The sequence below is a fragment of the Hesperophylax consimilis genome, chromosome 30, assembly GCF_061612785.1.
Source record: "Hesperophylax consimilis isolate HC1 chromosome 30, BYU_Hcon_1.0, whole genome shotgun sequence".
Lineage (NCBI taxonomy): Eukaryota > Metazoa > Arthropoda > Insecta > Trichoptera > Limnephilidae > Hesperophylax > Hesperophylax consimilis.
Genome location: NC_142865.1, coordinates 4749859 through 4766952, shown reverse-complemented (window position 1 = coordinate 4766952; position 17094 = coordinate 4749859). Strand labels below are relative to the sequence as shown.

Here is a 17094-nt window from a genome sequence, read left to right as displayed (position 1 = left end):
AATTACCAACATTCAAAGAAGAGAACGAGGTGAATTTTTACCATTTTATTTCAGGCTAATTTCTTCGCCTTTGGGGAACAACTTATATGGTCTCATAGAGATTGTTGTATCTTTATGCCATGGTGATCAATATGATCTAAACAGTGTTAGAAAGAGAAAACACCACGCTTTATATTCAAATCTACAAATTAATCACAAAAGAATTAAAATGTGCATTTTTATGACTGCATGAAAATTTGCGTATTTTTTATTAATTATTTTTATATGAAATTACAAAAAAAAAGAGGTGGCAGTAATGTTTGTAATACATTTGTCTAATGAAATCGGTAATTTAAGTTACAAAAAACGTAAGGTGAGCCATTTAAAAAATATATATATTAAAATATATACATCAAAATTTTTAGTACAAAAAAAAAAATTTTTTTATTAATCGAGCTTAAGATTGGATTCTTAGTTGGAAAGAAGGGATTAACTTATCTTTTAATTTAAATCAACCCAATTATTGTAAAATTTATTGCAAAATTAGAAATGAACGCTTCAGCAGAATGCCGCCTGCTCATTACATTTTTCGGATTTTATGTCCGGATTAAATCTTTCCCATAGGAAAAACTAAACCCTTCCACACACTTTTCCACAAATGATCATCTAGTCAATCAACATTATGCAAGTGCTTTATATAAGCAAAGTAAATACAAAACAATACAAGAACAACACGTCAACTCACCAGAGATCTAATGGGAAAATAATTCACCGACTCCAGATATTTTCATATCAGAGGGTTCGGCTCGGTAGAACTCCTAACAGGTCCTATAAATCCTACTGATCCCTCAACATAAATATTTAAAAAATCTTTCGTTATCCTACATGTATTCAAAATGACCGACTTTTGCATCTTTATATATAAATTTTTTGATAGATCTAATACGCCTAAATTTTTAATGAGAGAGCTAGATATAATGCCAGTAGCCGAAATAACAAATTGTAATATTTTTATAGTTTGAGAATGCCAAATTCTTTTTATTTCATTTCCTAGATCTGTGTATTTTCTTATTTTTTCATTATCAGATTTTTGAATATTACAGGAATTTGGAATAGCGACATCAATGATATAAGTTATTTTTTTAAATTTTGTCATGTAAAACTATATCGGGTCTATTATGACTAATCGTTCGGTCTGTTAGTATAGTTTTATCATAATATATTTTATAAAATTCGTTTTCTAAAAATGAATCTTGTTCGCATTCATAATATGGTATTATATTACGGCAGTCAATCAAGATATGTTTAATTACCAAACTTTGGTGAATTATTTTTAAAAATGTATAATGCCTAAATGTATACTCGGACGGTGCTAATATAGAACATCCTGATGTAATATGTTCTATAGTTTCCGAAAAAGCCAAACATTTTCTACACAAATCATTAATTTGATTTGTATCTTTGATTATATGCTTCCAATAATTTTTAGTATTAATGACTCTATCCTGAATGGCAAGCATAAATCCTTCTATAAATTATTGTACGACAGATTAACTGTTATTCAATTTTAATTATGTATGAGTTATCAAATATATGTATGTAGTGTTTTAATAATTTCATTCAATAGCACCATTCCTCTTGTCATGGTTTGCTGTGCTAGAGCATAATATGTTCTGCCATGCGGTATCTTTTCGGTACTCTTAATTTTCATCACTTGGAAACCTACGTCCAGACGTTTTCGAGGAGCACAAAGACACAATACAACATTGAGACATTTTAAATAATATTCTTATTAAATATTTGTAAACAAAACTTTCGTCATCGAATAGGAATAAACAAAGATTGGCTGCTAGCTTGACCACCAACTCAACGCAAACACCTGATTCGAGTGATTCAGATTACGCCATTAGGAGGAGCGTGACATCACATCACCGCAACACACTTAACCTGAGGAAGATCACAGAACAGATGATTTCTTGAATTTCTCACCTCGTCGACTTTGTAATATCTCAGTTCGGCGTCAGTGATGGGCTGTACGGATTCCACGGCCCACTGCAGCACCGGGCTGTTGTCCTGTTGCTCTTGGCTGCCCGAGATCCACAGCGCGCGTCCAGGGTGGCGAACCAGATTCACGTGCCCCTCTCCGTGTCCGTATTCATTGTTGGCCTGCAATTACATTTTTCATTAGTTGGGATATTTTAAGTAGAAATACACTTTTTTCATACTCACAATATTTGCAAGTGCGATCAAAATATAACATGCTAAAAGGCTAGCTTTACACTAAAAGTTAAATTTAAGACTTCTGCAAGTTTTTGATAAGTTACTCACAAGTGCGTGTCCATACTATATTAATTTACAATGTTAGCACTACAACATTCACATATTGGCACTCGTGCACAAGATTTACTTACCTTTACTCTCGAGATGATTTTGCAAACGCTGATGGAGCAGTATTATTTATTCAATTATTTTACAAATGTAACTTAGTGCAGTGAACAAATTGCAGTACCCCCCATTAATAATCTTGCAATATTACATACTAGGTACATTTTAAAAGTGGAATGCAATTTATAGACAATATTAGCTTTTCAATTTCTTCAAATTTCTTTTTGATCATGGATCCATTTTGAATCATGTAGAGAGGAGTCTTTTTCTCACCTTGCATTCGTATTTGCCAAAGTCCTCGGCGGTCACCTTCAGGATCCTCAGGGTGGAGTGTTCTCCATTCCTGTCCAGCACGATGTGGTGATGGTGGGAATCCTTCAGCACCTTTCCGTTCCTCTCCCAGACTACGGTGGCCCTGCAAACAGATACAAATATGATTTAAATTTTCACATCAATGGACACTTCAAGGCTGTCTGAAATGTTGGCTAAATGAGTAGAAGCATAACAAGGTTTACGCCAGAAATGAATCATAGATATAATAATAATATATATACAGTGTCCGGAAACTCGAAGTACAAACGCACAAGCTTCCGTGATAGACTCAAATTAAATGCAATTACGCAACACTTAACGTGTACACTGCACAGGTTTTCTTGACAGACTAGTGATGTATAGTAAATTGTTGCAATGTCACTAATATGTAGGTACTCCATACTGTCAGACAGGGACAGGTATTTAAGTGGTGGGATGCAGGAACGTATGTTAAAGAGAGATGCATATAGTGGTGTCAACAACCTCGGTACAGTTCAATACTATATGGAAATAATCGAAAGTGCCACAATTACCGAATATTTCGTTTTCACCACTTTTGAGATATATACAACGTGTCTGTGATCACAATAGGCGAATCTAGAGTATACTGTAAAAAATAATTGAGAACTTTGAAGTTGACACAACTATGGTTGGAGATGGTGAACATGGAGTAAGGAAGGAATCCGACTTACCCCTTTGATGTTCTTCAAAGATGTTAATGGTTGGTTTCACACACAGGAGATATGATTTATTTTACACACAAGCTTTCGTAACATCCAGGTTGGATAAGACACTGAGGGAACCGAATATGCTCACTGCACAGGCCTTCTACCCTGAGTTGATATCAATAAAAGCACTGATCACAAAGTGATGTTAATCAAACAGGCTCCATCAATAAACTGGTTTGACAGTTACATTTATTGTTGTCACACAAACGTGGGTATAGTCGGATAATGACAGGTACTTGTAGGTAAAATAGGATGGGAAAAATCGCAAGGACAATGTTAATGGAAAATTAATTGTTGCGTCAACAGTATCTTAAGTTTGTAATGTCATTGGGTGTATATATTTGAGTTGTCATCATCAAGTTATGTCTGTGTATTCGAATTGAACTCACCTCGGCTCGGCAACGATGGTGCAAAGCATTTGTGCTTCATATCCTTCGTCTGTGTTCACAACTGATTTCTTCAAGTGAACTTCGGGGGCGTCTGTAAAAGTAACAATATATTTAATTAAAGACATAAAATCAACTACACATAAATGATCTACAAAGCCCAGTACGGGGCTATTCGAGAACAATTTGAAGCCGCTGGGTGAGGGAGAAGATGTACGAAAATGCAAAAACCGACTTAATTTTTTTAATGACATCCGATTCCTTGTCTCAAATTAAAAGCTGTTATAACTGCATTAACAACACAAATATAAAATTATAATACAGGGTTTTCCAATAAGAGGTGTTATTTTGAATAGCCCGCTATTTCGGTAGATGTTACTTTTGAAGCTATCATTTTTTGACATTTGACAAGTAAAAACTACGCCATTAATAAAAATGGAACGATAAACGCTTCAACAATGCATTGAAATTATTAAAATTCACTTGAGTGGATCAAATGCAAATCATCTTGAGTGACGAGGCCCATTTCCACCTCGGTAGCTTCGTCAACAAGCGAAATTGTCGTATCTGGGGCTCGGAAAACCCAAGAGTTATTGTTGAAAAGCCTCTCTTTCCTCAACGTGTGACTGTTTGGTGCGGTTTATGGTCCGGCGGAGTCATTGGACCATACTTTTTCTAAAATGAGGCTGGAGCAACAGTTACGGTGAATGGATTGCGCTATCGAGAGATGATTAATGATTTTTTATGGCCAGAATTGGATGGTATTGATCTGGACAACGTTTACTTTCAACAAGACGGCGCTACGTGCCACACAAGCAACGAAACCATTGATCTTTCACGATTGAATATCAAAATAACATCTCTTATTGGAAAACCCTGTAGTTAATTTTGCACCACTTTGCAAAAAATCACTTTTTTTCACAAAGTTTTTCATACAAGATGGCTGCCAGGCAATTTCCCCTCACCGTAGACTTTGCTTGAATACAAAATCACACTAATGATCTGTCCAGGGCTTTTTAGGGCCATGGGGAAAGTTAGTAGGCTATTAACTGAGATGGACTCATAAAAGTATTTCTATCTCCTTTTGTGTTATGTTGAGTTATAGTATGATTTAGGCAGTGTTAGAAAGAGGCAACACAACACATTTTTTATTTGCATCTAAAAGTTTACTATACACATTCGAATTTTAAAAAGTTACCGACAAAATTTTGAATTTTGCAAAAGATTTGTCAAAGTTTGTGAATTCGGTTACGAATAACCTGTGAATATTTGAAAATCTCCTACTACCACCACAGTAAGTGGAAAATATTGCTTGTGTTGTGGTGGAGGACTTAGCCAGCCGAGGAATTGAACACACTACGCCTGGGTGGGACGCTATTGTCAACTCAGCCACCGACCGGTTAAACGTTATGTTTACATAATATTAGACTCACGTAAGATCTTGATGTCTACAGCTCCGACTGCGGGTTGTCCAATTCCATTGGTGGCCAGGCACTGGTACATGCCAGAGTCATGCTTGGTCACGCTCTTGATCTGAATAAACTGGTCTCCGAATTCAACATCGTCCTTTGTCAGGCTTTGTCCCTGGAAATCAGAAAACAATTCAAGTAAGAAAGACATCACAGGGACTAGCATGACCATATCATTATATTTATGCATTTGCTGGATTTTTTTTTGACCAATCGTCGTCGTGTCTGCGTACTCTCTTAGAAATTTCATTCGATATCACTATTCCTCTTGTGGTATCCTCATGATATGTTCTGCCGTGTGGTATCTTCAAAAAAAAAATTACGTTAACTCCTTACGGATGCTATCATAGAATTGTCCTGTTATCGTTTAATAAATGTCAACCGTGTACAAATGTGGGCGTGTTTCCTGACTATGCGCCAGTGCCGAAGGGATCTATGACGTTAGTTCCTCGGAGCATCTTACACTGAAGTACCGGTAGACCAAGCAAAGCGTTTCCACCTGTGCTCTAAAGATTGCAATTGGCCATTTGTTAAGAATCTATCAACTGCCCGTTTCTGCAGAAAGACGAGGGTTTTTTCAATTATTTCCAGAGATGGCTGCCAAACTCAACAGTGGGGCGCACTTGCAATTTGTACAGGGTCAGTAGTTGCGTACTATTTGCAGTATCTGCGGGCTCTGTACAGTACGCTCAGCTTCCGCGAGGGTAATTTGACTCTGGCTTCGATGTGTTGAATGTAAGTAACTCCGTATGGTGCATGAACCTCGAATAAGTTCCATGGGTCCACATATTTAGTTTGGTAAAGAGTCCACACACCAGCGTACTCCAGCATACTTCTTATAATGCCATCAAAAATGGCGATGAATAGCGATCAATATTTATTTTATTTATTTATTACAAGATAATACATTACAAAATGAAAACAAATTTATAATGTATTATTACCAGTGAGTTTACAAAACTCATTTCGGGAAAGACAACATTAGATTAAAGAAAAGACAATGTAAATACATTAAAATATATAAACGCAGAAGTTATTTTTGAGTTCCAAAGAAAGAATGTGTCAGTCATTAATAAAACTGCTGAGGAAATAGCTTTTAAGAGCTTTTGCCAATGTTTTTTTGTTTGTTGCCGGAATTTTTCGATTACCAGGTAATGCGTTATATTGCTTATGTGTAATGTATTGTAAGGAGTTAATTCCAAATTTAGTAATGTAAGTAGATGACGATAAGTGTATTTGATTTTGTGATCGTGTTTTATGCTGGTGTATGTCAGAATTAAAGACTGGTTTGGTGTTAGTATGTGAGGAGTGTTGAATTATTTGTAGAATGGCAGTTGTGATGTTATACTTTGGCAGAATCGTAAAAGGAAGTATTTGTGTCTGTGAGTATATATCTTTGACATGTGTATCCCAAATTAATATAATTACCTTCCTGGACCAGATGATGGACGGTTTTGGGTCTCCGGTGACTCTGCACTCCACCTTCAGGGGGCGTCCTTCTGGCACGAGACGGGCGCGCGCTTCAGGAATCATGCGTACGACGTGCGGGGGTTGTGGTGCGCTCACTACATGCGTCAGTATGGTGGCAGGACCCTTGTCGATGACGTTGCATGTGTATGCGCCCATGTCGGATTCCGTCAGCTTCGAAATGCTGATGGTATAGTTTGTGTACCTGAAGAAAGTTGTTGATATTGTTAGAAGATATTTTGATAATTTATACAGAGTCATTTTTGTGAAACGTCACTTCAAAGATGCTGAAGTAAAAGTGTTTCAAATAGGAGATTCAAATCACAAACACACAAAATTGTATGCATTGAATTTGACCATAGATATTGCAAACCAAGGGAATATATGTTACAAAAATAAAATTAAGAGTTTGGTGTGCACAGATGCAAGTAGCATTAGTATGAGAGACAATGTTGTAAAACTTATGGTGTGCGCGGTTTCATCCTTATAATAGGGCATGGCAGGGTGGACCACCTCCCTTGTTTCTTTATAATAATAAATAATAATAATAATAATTGGATGACTTGTATAGCTCCGTTTTTGTGCAAAATCACCTCAAGGGCGCTGTACAAACTTATAATACATTTCTACAGAGATCTATGTTATTACTTAACTATTTATGGAGATAATATACAATACAATACTTACCTGGTAGGTCATTTGAGATTAACACTTAATTAACATGATCTAATTGTTTATTGGCGAAATTTAGATACAGGATTTAGGACATAATTGGAAAATTGAATATAACTGGACTTTCTCTTAGGAATGGTATATTTAATTTAAGGGTACGACAGCTTAAAAGGGTAAGTTTTTAGTTTAGACCTGAATTCTGTTGGACTTGTTATGGATCTTAGTTCCGGAGGGAGTTTATTCCAAGCCTTCGGCCCAGATGCTCCGAAAGCGCGATCACCAAACTTAGTATTTGGCTTTCGCATAGGTTCTATCAGTCTGCCTACAGCTGATGATGTTGCTGATCTAAGAGTTGACTGCCTTAGACCAGTGTTTTCCGGGACGCATAGTTCAGAGATGTAGGATGGGGGCCATTTCATTGATGGATTTAAACACCATCCAGCACAATTTGTACTGGATTCTTTCAGGGCACTTGAGCCAGTGAAGGTTACGAAGGTGTTCTGAAATGTGCGAATATTTGGTATCTATGAACTGACAGACTGGAAATCAGTATTTACACTTACATAAAGATTCTCGGATCCTGAGTCACTCGCAATTCACTCTGGAACAGAGTCTGATCAGCTTTCTTCCACATGATGACAGCATTTTCTGGAAACAGATTATAAATTAATACATAATCTAGAAAAGCGTGACATATACATATTTATGTACCTATATTGGTGCACAAATAAATATGTATATTTAAGATGCATAAATTTTAGTCACAATGTTTTTTAACAAGAAACAAGCTTATCTAGGGAGCGAACAGGCTCAATAATTTAACGACATTTTAATCGATCTCAACTGTCAAATGTAATTGTCGTGCTCCCACATGTCGACTAATAACCAATATTGTTGATAAAAACTTATTATTGTGTCAATGTTGGCTTTATAAAAAGGCTGATAAGGATATTGAAATAAGGGAAATCGCGTCTCTCTGTTTGTGCGCTTAGTTCTTCTAAACTGCCCTACAAATTTTGATAGGGTTTTCACTATCATTTAGAGAATTTCTTCCAGAAGGTTTATATATATATAACAAATGCAGAGATGTGCAAAATGGGTACCCAAAACCATTTGAAATGCAAAATGGAAATGGGTCAAAACTTTTCCATTTGAAAATGCAAAATGCAAAATGGTTTTTAGAAAAGCATTTCAAATGCAAAATGCAAAATATCTATTTTCAAAATGCATTGAAAATGCAAAATGGTTTCTCAGGTCAAACAATCAAAATAATTATAGAATTTTTAAACAATTTTGTCATTTAATAATGGACATCAATGTAGAACAAACATATTACATGATGGTAAATCCAAAAACACCACGACTACAGATTATAAAATTCCAAAATTTGCGCGGGACTAATGTTGCCAACGTAAAAACATAGAAACTGCTATCTAACATTTAATATTACAGCGTCATGGCCCCATGTTCAGTATTTTTTGTAATGGTATCACTCAATTGCCAGGGCTCCTACCAGGGAGCAACTTGACACATGGAAATTATCTCTCATAGCGAGGTTGAGGAACGACTGATATTTTTATGCTTATGAAAAAAAGATGAGTGGAGATAGTAGGAAGAATGTTGCAAAAAAGCATTTAAAATGGAAAATGCATTGAGAAAAGCATTTAAAATGCAAAATGCAAAATGGTTTTTGGAAAAGCATTTAAAATGCAAAATGGAAAATACCCATTTTGCATTTCCATTTGAAATGGATTTATTTGAAATAAAGCACATCTTTGCACACATGCATATTATATTTATAGAAAGTAGAGAAAAGTCGAGCACCGTTGGGTACACATCAGCTAGTACTCTAATAAAAAAACAGTCTAAAGAAGCGAAGCTAGCAGTCCGAGACGATGTATGAATGTGAATGAGACAGAGTTGTGTGGCAGTCACTCCTATCTACCTACCCTTCGTCGAGACTGTGAGATGTTTTTTTCGGGAGGCCTTTCGAGGAGTGCTTCCTTTTAAATGAACTCGAGTTCTAGGAGTGGGTCCGGGTTCCGAGTTCTTGGGTACGAAACATGAGGCACGGTTCCAGTCCAGAACTCAGTCCCGGAACCGGACCGGTGTGGGTTCGGACTATGTTCTCAGTAAGTGGTGAGTCACCACTCACCGAGAACTCACGTGAAGTCATGCTGCCGAGTACATACGAAGAGGCATTCGGGTTCGAGTCCGGGTCTGAGTTCTCTGGGAGTAGTTGATTTGAAAAAGGAGTAGGAGTGTAATCCGCTTCCCGCAAAGGACTCTGGTTCAAGAACTAATTACGGCTGAACCGTCACACCGCTAGTGATGATTATTTAACTACATGGTTTTCCAATAAGAGGTGTTATTTTGAATAGCCCGCTGTTTCGGTAGATGTTATTTTTGATGCTGTCATTTTTTGACATTTGACAAGTAGAAACTACGCCATTAATAAAAATGAAACGATACACGCTTCAACAACGCATTGAAATTATTAAAATTCACTTGAGTGAATCAAATGCAAATCATCTTGAGTGATGAGGCCCATTTCCACCTCGGTGGCTTCGTCAACAAGCGAAATCGTCGCATCTGGGGCTCGGAAAACCCAAGAGTTATTGTTGAAAAGCCTCTCTATCCTCAACGTGTGACTGTTTGGTGCGGTTTATGGTCCGGCGGAGTCATTGGACCTTACTTTTTCGAAAATGAGGCTGGAGCAACAGTTACGGTGAATGGATTGCGCTATCGAGAGATGATTAATGATTTTTTATGGCCGGAATTGGATGGTATTGATCTGGACAACGTTTACTTTCAACAAGACGGCGCTACGTACCACACAAGCAACGAAACCATTGATCTTTTACGATTGAATATCAAAATAACCCCTCTTATTGGAAAACCCTGTAGTTATGTTGGGTTTCTTTCTAGTTTGCCTCTGTTGGCTGACATTCTGCACTATAGTAGAAAGTGTACTACGAGCGTATGCATTCTTGGAACGGCCTACTATTTTGCGTAACTTGCATTACATCACGGCCAAAAGTTGTGCATTATGTAGACGTTTACTACAGATGGAAAACGGATGTATAGAAACAGGATCCGCAGCGGATTTTAAACATTTGGATTTGGGCCAAAATTCGAGTAGGTAGGTACTGTATTATGTACCTGTAGGTAAATTATTGTGCAAACAATCACATAACTCTGTTTAATAATGATTTCCAAACTGATCTTGATTCTATAACCAAAGGGCGCAGTAACTTACTAATCCTTTTCATTATAGCAACTTTTTGCAAACTAAAGAAATTTTAGATATTTACTCATTGAAGACAATATTAGGGACTTTCAAAACAAAAATTTGAAATAGACAAATCAGAAAAAAATTCGGTCGCATCTGGGAATTGAACCCAGGACACTTCACTATTGTCGGGGCTGCATATTACACAGTTATTTATTTCACAGTTATTTATTTATTTACAGAAAATCCTTATTGAACTAGAGAATATAATTAATTCTCTGAGGATTCTCTGATTTCGAAAATGAGGCTGGAGCAACAGTTACGGTGAATGAATCGCTATCGATAGATGATAAATGATTTTTTATGGCCGGAATTGGATGGTATTGATCTGGACAACGTTTACTTTCAACAAGACGGCGCTACGTGCCACACAAGCAACGAAACCATTGATCTTTTACGATTGAATATCAAAATAACACCTCTTATTGGAAAACCCTGTATTTACAGATATGTTCTGCTAACATAAAAATAATATACCAAAACATCGTTTTACAAAAAACAAGTAAGTTAATACGAAAATAATGTCTACCGGCGTACGTCGGATGATTGGCATTTTACCTCTAGTAATCCAAATAACGTTTTGATTATGAACGGTATTCTTTCACCAGGGTCATAATTAGAGTATTTAACATACTGCAGTGCAATGCTTGTAGTGTTTTCAGTGAATAGATTTTACAATGATTTTCCAAACATCCTGTGTAAAGCGTTTATAAGCAAGTACTTAAATATATTCAAAATATATATTTAATGTAGTGTTGGCAGCTTGCATGATTCTAATAATTATTATGATTGACTAATACTAAAAGATATTAAGTAATTTAATGATTTTTAAGGATGTACCAAATTTTTTTGAAGATATACAAAATCGTAGACTTGCAAATTAAGGACCCGTAGTAAGCGTTCAAAGATGGTATGAAAGTGAGATATGTATATAAGAATGTTAATGGGAGAAAAAACAATAATAATTAAGCGAAAATCGTGAAAATATTTAATAAAACACGACTCCCGAAATCTCTCGAAAATAATAACAACATTACTTTTACCCACATTAATGTGAGACTGGTATCACTTTGAACCTGCGCGCCATACCTCGCGCGGCAAATATTTCATTCTCTCTCCAGTGGTCTAGCCGCCGGTTTAGCCCTAAATCTCCTCTAACGTACGCAATTTGTTTTGTTCACAGAATTATTGTAACGTGAGTTTTGTTAAAATAAAAACTAAATTGAAAATATTCTAATTCTCATTTTTACATACCGAGAGTAATCACCCAACCTTGGATTCTGCGGATTGGTGAACCACAGAATCATTCAGACAACAACCCATTTAAATTGACGATAATCACAATCCTCCAAAAACTAATCAGAGATAATCGATAAAAAGCATGTTTTGGTACATACTCCTTGCCAGAGATGTGCAAAATGGGTACCCAAAACCATTTGAAATGCAAAATGGAAATGGGTCAAAACTTTTCCATTTGAAAATGCAAAATGGTTTTTAGAAAAGCATTTCAAATGCAAAATGCAAAATACCTATTTTCAAAATGCATTGAAAATGCAAAATGGTTTCTCAGGTCAAACAATTAAAATAATTATAGGTTTTTTAAACAATTTTGTCATTTAATAATGGATATCAATGTAGAACAAACATATTACATGATGGTAAATCCAAAAACACCACGACTACAGATTATGAAACCACAAAAAATTTGCGCGGGACTAATGTTGCCAACGTAAAAACATAGAAACTGCTATCTAACATATATTACAGCGTCATGGCCCCATGTTCAGTATTTGAATCAGTATTTTTTGTAATGGTATCACTCAATTGCCAGGGCTCCTACCAGGGAGCAACTTGATAAATGTAAATTATCTCTCATAGCGAGGTTGAGGACCGACTGATATTTGGGGCTTATGAAAAAAAGATGAGTGGAGATACTAGGAAGAATGTTGCAAAAAAGCATTTAAAATGGAAAATGCATTGAGAAAAGCATTTAAAATGCAAAATGCAAAATGATTTTTAGAAACGCATTTAAAATGAAAAATGGAATATACCCATTTAGCATTTTGCATTTCCATTTGAAATGGATTTATTTGAAATAAAGCACATCTCTGCTCCTTGCTTTTGTGAACATTAGATCTCGCGTTCAAAAAAGTATATGTCTAATTCTAATTTTACCAAAAGTACAAAATTAAATACCTACATTCTTAATAATATGTTTTTTTTATATCAAATAAGGAATTACGCAATTTTTCCAAAGGACAGTCACTATCTCAATGATAATTATTTTTTTAACTTTCTCCATGTGGGTAGGTACCTCAATATTGAAAAATGCCAATAAGAAATCTAAATTAAATAAACACGACTAACTAACTAACTAACTAACCATCACGCCGTTTCTCCGCAGGGGTAGGCAGAGAGGACAGACCACCAAACAACTCGGTCTTGGCACACACTTCTTGCCTCATACACATTCATATATCGTCTCATACATACTCTTCTATTATTCTGACTCTTGACATGGCCCAACTCGAGTATCTGATTCACCTGATCGTGCCATGTCTTCCTCGGGCGTCCCAGACTTCTGCTACCATTCGCATTTGCATCATATATCCTCCTTACACTCCTATCTTCGCTCATTCACTCTACATGCCCAAACCATCTAAGCGTCCCTTTCTTAATCTTACTCATTACGCTTAAATCAGTCTTGCACTCTTTGCGGATCTCCACATTCATCACATGATCAAACATGGTTTTACCACACATACGCCTCAGGGATCTCATTTCAACAGCATTCAATAAACACGACGATTTCACATTTAAAAATACAGTATTTAGGGAACCTTTAAAACGGCCACCATCTTGATTAAAAGTTAAAACAGGACATCGGTAAATAATCCTAAATATTTGTTTTGCCGTCATTCTGGATTTATTCATATTTTTTTCGCCTGGCAGCCCTCGATTGAAGATGGCGTTAAAAGTGACAGATAAAACGGCGGGAAACTTGGCAGCCGCCATCATGGCCAACCGTGTGTTAAAATTAACAATGAGCCGTCGCTTCTGAAAGCATTCGTGATCTATTCACGTAGCCTGGCCGTTAAATTTTACGAGAAACGTCAGATAAATAATAATGGCCGCCGATGGAGAAAGAAAATGTCTGTTTTGCGATGTTTCGTAAAGTAATTAATAACATTTAAATATATTTAAAGGCGTTTCTGTGAATCGTAACTTATCCGTGATGCAATGTTTTCAATGAATTCATCTACATATTTTCATATATAAAACGATACATAAAATACCCACACACTAAAAGACGTGGTGTAAATGTTACGCAGCGCGTAAGGTCAGAATTGTGAAAAACTTGACTTATGGTGTTTGTTTAAAACGGTCTTAAACTAGGATCAAGGCCGACTTCACCACACCAACGTTGAACGGGCATGTAATAATCTAATTAGTGAGACTAATGTTTTCTTTTAAATGTCATCCACAACATCGGTTCAGCTTTTGGTATAGTTACGCCGGGCTTAAGCTCGGTTTAAGGCCTTTGAATGGTAATAAGGTCAATTTTCTCATTGTCCAGATCATACGCGCCGCGTAATATTTACAAGGATGAGGATTAACTATACTAAAGCTGAACCGGTGCGTAAGAAACGCGTGTTCTGGACGACATTGAAAAGAAAACTGCAATATCTTTGTAACATTAGAGAGGAAATAGAAATAATACAAGATTACTAACTAACATACTAAGCATCACATCGTTTCTCCGCAGGGGTAGGCAGAGAGGACGGACCGCCAAACAACTCGGTCTTGGCACAATACTTGCTTCATTCACATTCATACATACTCTTCTGTTATTATGACACTTCGCATGGCCCAACTCAAGTATTTCGTTCACTTGATCGTGACATGTCTTCTTCTACCACTACTTCTATAAATACTTTTTTTGTAGGGTTCTGAAGAGATGTATATTTAAAAAAGACAGAAATTAGATAAAGTGTTCTGAAAAAACCGCATTTAAAAATGTATAGCGTTAAAAAAATTGCGATATGCATATCTTTGAAGGTCTGGAAAGAAATTTGTCGCCAACGTTTCGGAATTTTCATCATCGGAGCAGATCTGCCGCGTCCATCTGCCCAAAACAGGAAGCTCAACAAGTAATGACCAAACAGCAACAAAAAACGCTGACTGAACCGTGAGAACTTGACCAAATAAATACCTCTATGAAGGAGTCATTAAAAAGAGTAAAAATAACGATTATAGGGCAGGCTGGACAAATATTTTTACAATAGGACCGCATTAAGAACTGCAACAATAAGTCTTAATAATTCTGAATCAGCATAACGCTCGAACAGTGAGCTATGGCATCATGAAATTTGAGAAAAAAATTAAAATGAAAATATTTCAGCTCGCAGAAAATTTGTGAATTTAAGTCATATCGAGAACCAAAAAAAACTTTTTCGATCTGAGCAATTTTTCCATTTTTTCGGCAAATAAAATTTAAAAAAAAATGTTCTGTACCGTTAAATGCAATGTATCTAGAAGATGGGAATGCTGTGTTTTGTATTTATATAAAAATAAATAATAATGGTACAGGTTTTGAGCCCTGAGGGAAACCCTGCAACCGCATTTGTGGACATGAGCTGTTCAAATAATAAATTAGAACTGTTTGATGTTTATTTTTATAAAGTATAATATAAACATATATTTCGCCTTTTGATAGCTTATAAAACACGATGTTTACTCATAGGCAATCACATCTTAAATGAATGGATTTAGAGTGCACCTAGAAGGTGTCGGCTGGGAACGCTGTGTTTTGTTTTATATAAAAAATAATAATGGTACAGGTTTTGAGCCTTGAGGGAAACCCTAAGACCGCATTTGAGGAATTTAAATAAATTAAAAATATGTATCTGCATCCATTGGTAATGTAAGTACACATTTTAATCATATGCAATCCGTGTCATAAATTCACATATCTTGAATCGATTGCAGTTCTTACAATGTGGAATATTTCAGTGGGAACGATGTGTTTTGTATTTATATAAAAAATAATAATAATGGTACAGGTTTTGAGCCTTGGGGGAAACCCTAAGACCTCGTTTGAGGAGTTAATATGCTTAAAAAAGTGTACTTACGTCCATTGGTGACGTCGCAAGGCAGCCACACGGTGTCACCGAGGACCACGGTGAAGTTGGTGGACTTGGAGTTGACCACAGAGGGAGCCAGCTCTTCTTCTTCTTCTTCGTCCTCATCATCACCTAAGTCATCGTCTTCATCTTCATCTGCTGGAGAGATGAAGTTATAGTTAGGATGGTGTAGTATTTATAGTATGTGTAGGATAGTGGAGTAAGGATGTTATTAACCAAGTTCTATGAAACAATCAGCCGATGATTTCCATTTCGAAAATGGAAAATTCGTCAGCATAAAAATACCACATTATGAAAAAAAAATGATTATAAATTACACAATAACTCCAGTAATGCACAGTTCTTGAGCCAGTAACTATAATTTTTTTTTTTTTCATTTTTCCGGTCAGGAACGTCAGTGTTCTTGACATTCCATCATGAAGAAACAGGCTCCTCCTGTTTCTTCAGGGCTCTTGGAGTGGGAGTCACGATTCTCCACAATGAGATCCACTAAGAAAGTTATATCCATAAAATGGCAATGAAATTCATGTAATACTAACCATCTTGATCATTGAGGAACTCTCCGTAGGCCAGATCATCGTCATTAGCATAGTCCTGCAGGGCGTTGGGCTTTGATTTAACTTCGGGCGGGTTCGCATCCACTTCTCTCCGGGACACATGGTGAGATCGAGCGTCCACTGAAAGAAGAAAAAAAGCATGGTTAACGAGGTTGTCTCCTAATAGTATTTTTATATCGATCACAATCAATCTATTAATATAATATGGAGGGCGGGCGGCGTGGATTCGATGCATATAAACAAATTATGAAGCAAACTCGTCAATTCCTCACCTACATATAATATACCAATGATTTCGAATATACCAATGATATCAAATGTACCCGTGATATCGAATCTCCATATATAGTTAGTGATAACATAGATCATTGTAGAAATGTATTATTTATTTGTACAGCGCCCTTGAGGTGATTTCGCACAAAAACGGCGCTTTACAAATCATGATTAAATCATGATTATATCCAATGATATCGAATGTGCCAATGATATCGAATACGACAATGATATCGAAAGTACAAATGTCATTGAATATACTATGATATACCAATGTATATTCGATATACTCGAATATACCAATGATATCGCATTTCCAATGATATCTATTATACCAATTATATCGAATATAATAATGATACCGCATGTACCAACGATATCGAATTTAACAATGATATCGAATAAAGTAAAGAAAAATATAAATTTCTTT

General features: G+C 36.1%; 1 protein-coding gene across 1 annotated transcript in view; it reads right to left on the bottom strand.

The window, feature by feature from the left end:
- The window catches only part of LOC149409539 (protein amalgam-like), a 301223-nt gene that overhangs the window by 7597 nt on the left and 276532 nt on the right, over positions 1-17094 (bottom strand). The window contains exons 3-10 of the mRNA XM_089649399.1: positions 16374-16511; positions 15823-15972; positions 7962-8046; positions 6688-6931; positions 5224-5374; positions 3794-3884; positions 2638-2779; positions 1969-2145 (exon numbers count right to left, since the gene is read on the bottom strand). Of these exons, the coding sequence (XP_089505525.1) occupies positions 1969-2145; positions 2638-2779; positions 3794-3884; positions 5224-5374; positions 6688-6931; positions 7962-8046; positions 15823-15972; positions 16374-16511 (1178 nt within the window). The remainder of the gene's footprint in view (positions 1-1968; positions 2146-2637; positions 2780-3793; positions 3885-5223; positions 5375-6687; positions 6932-7961; positions 8047-15822; positions 15973-16373; positions 16512-17094) is intronic.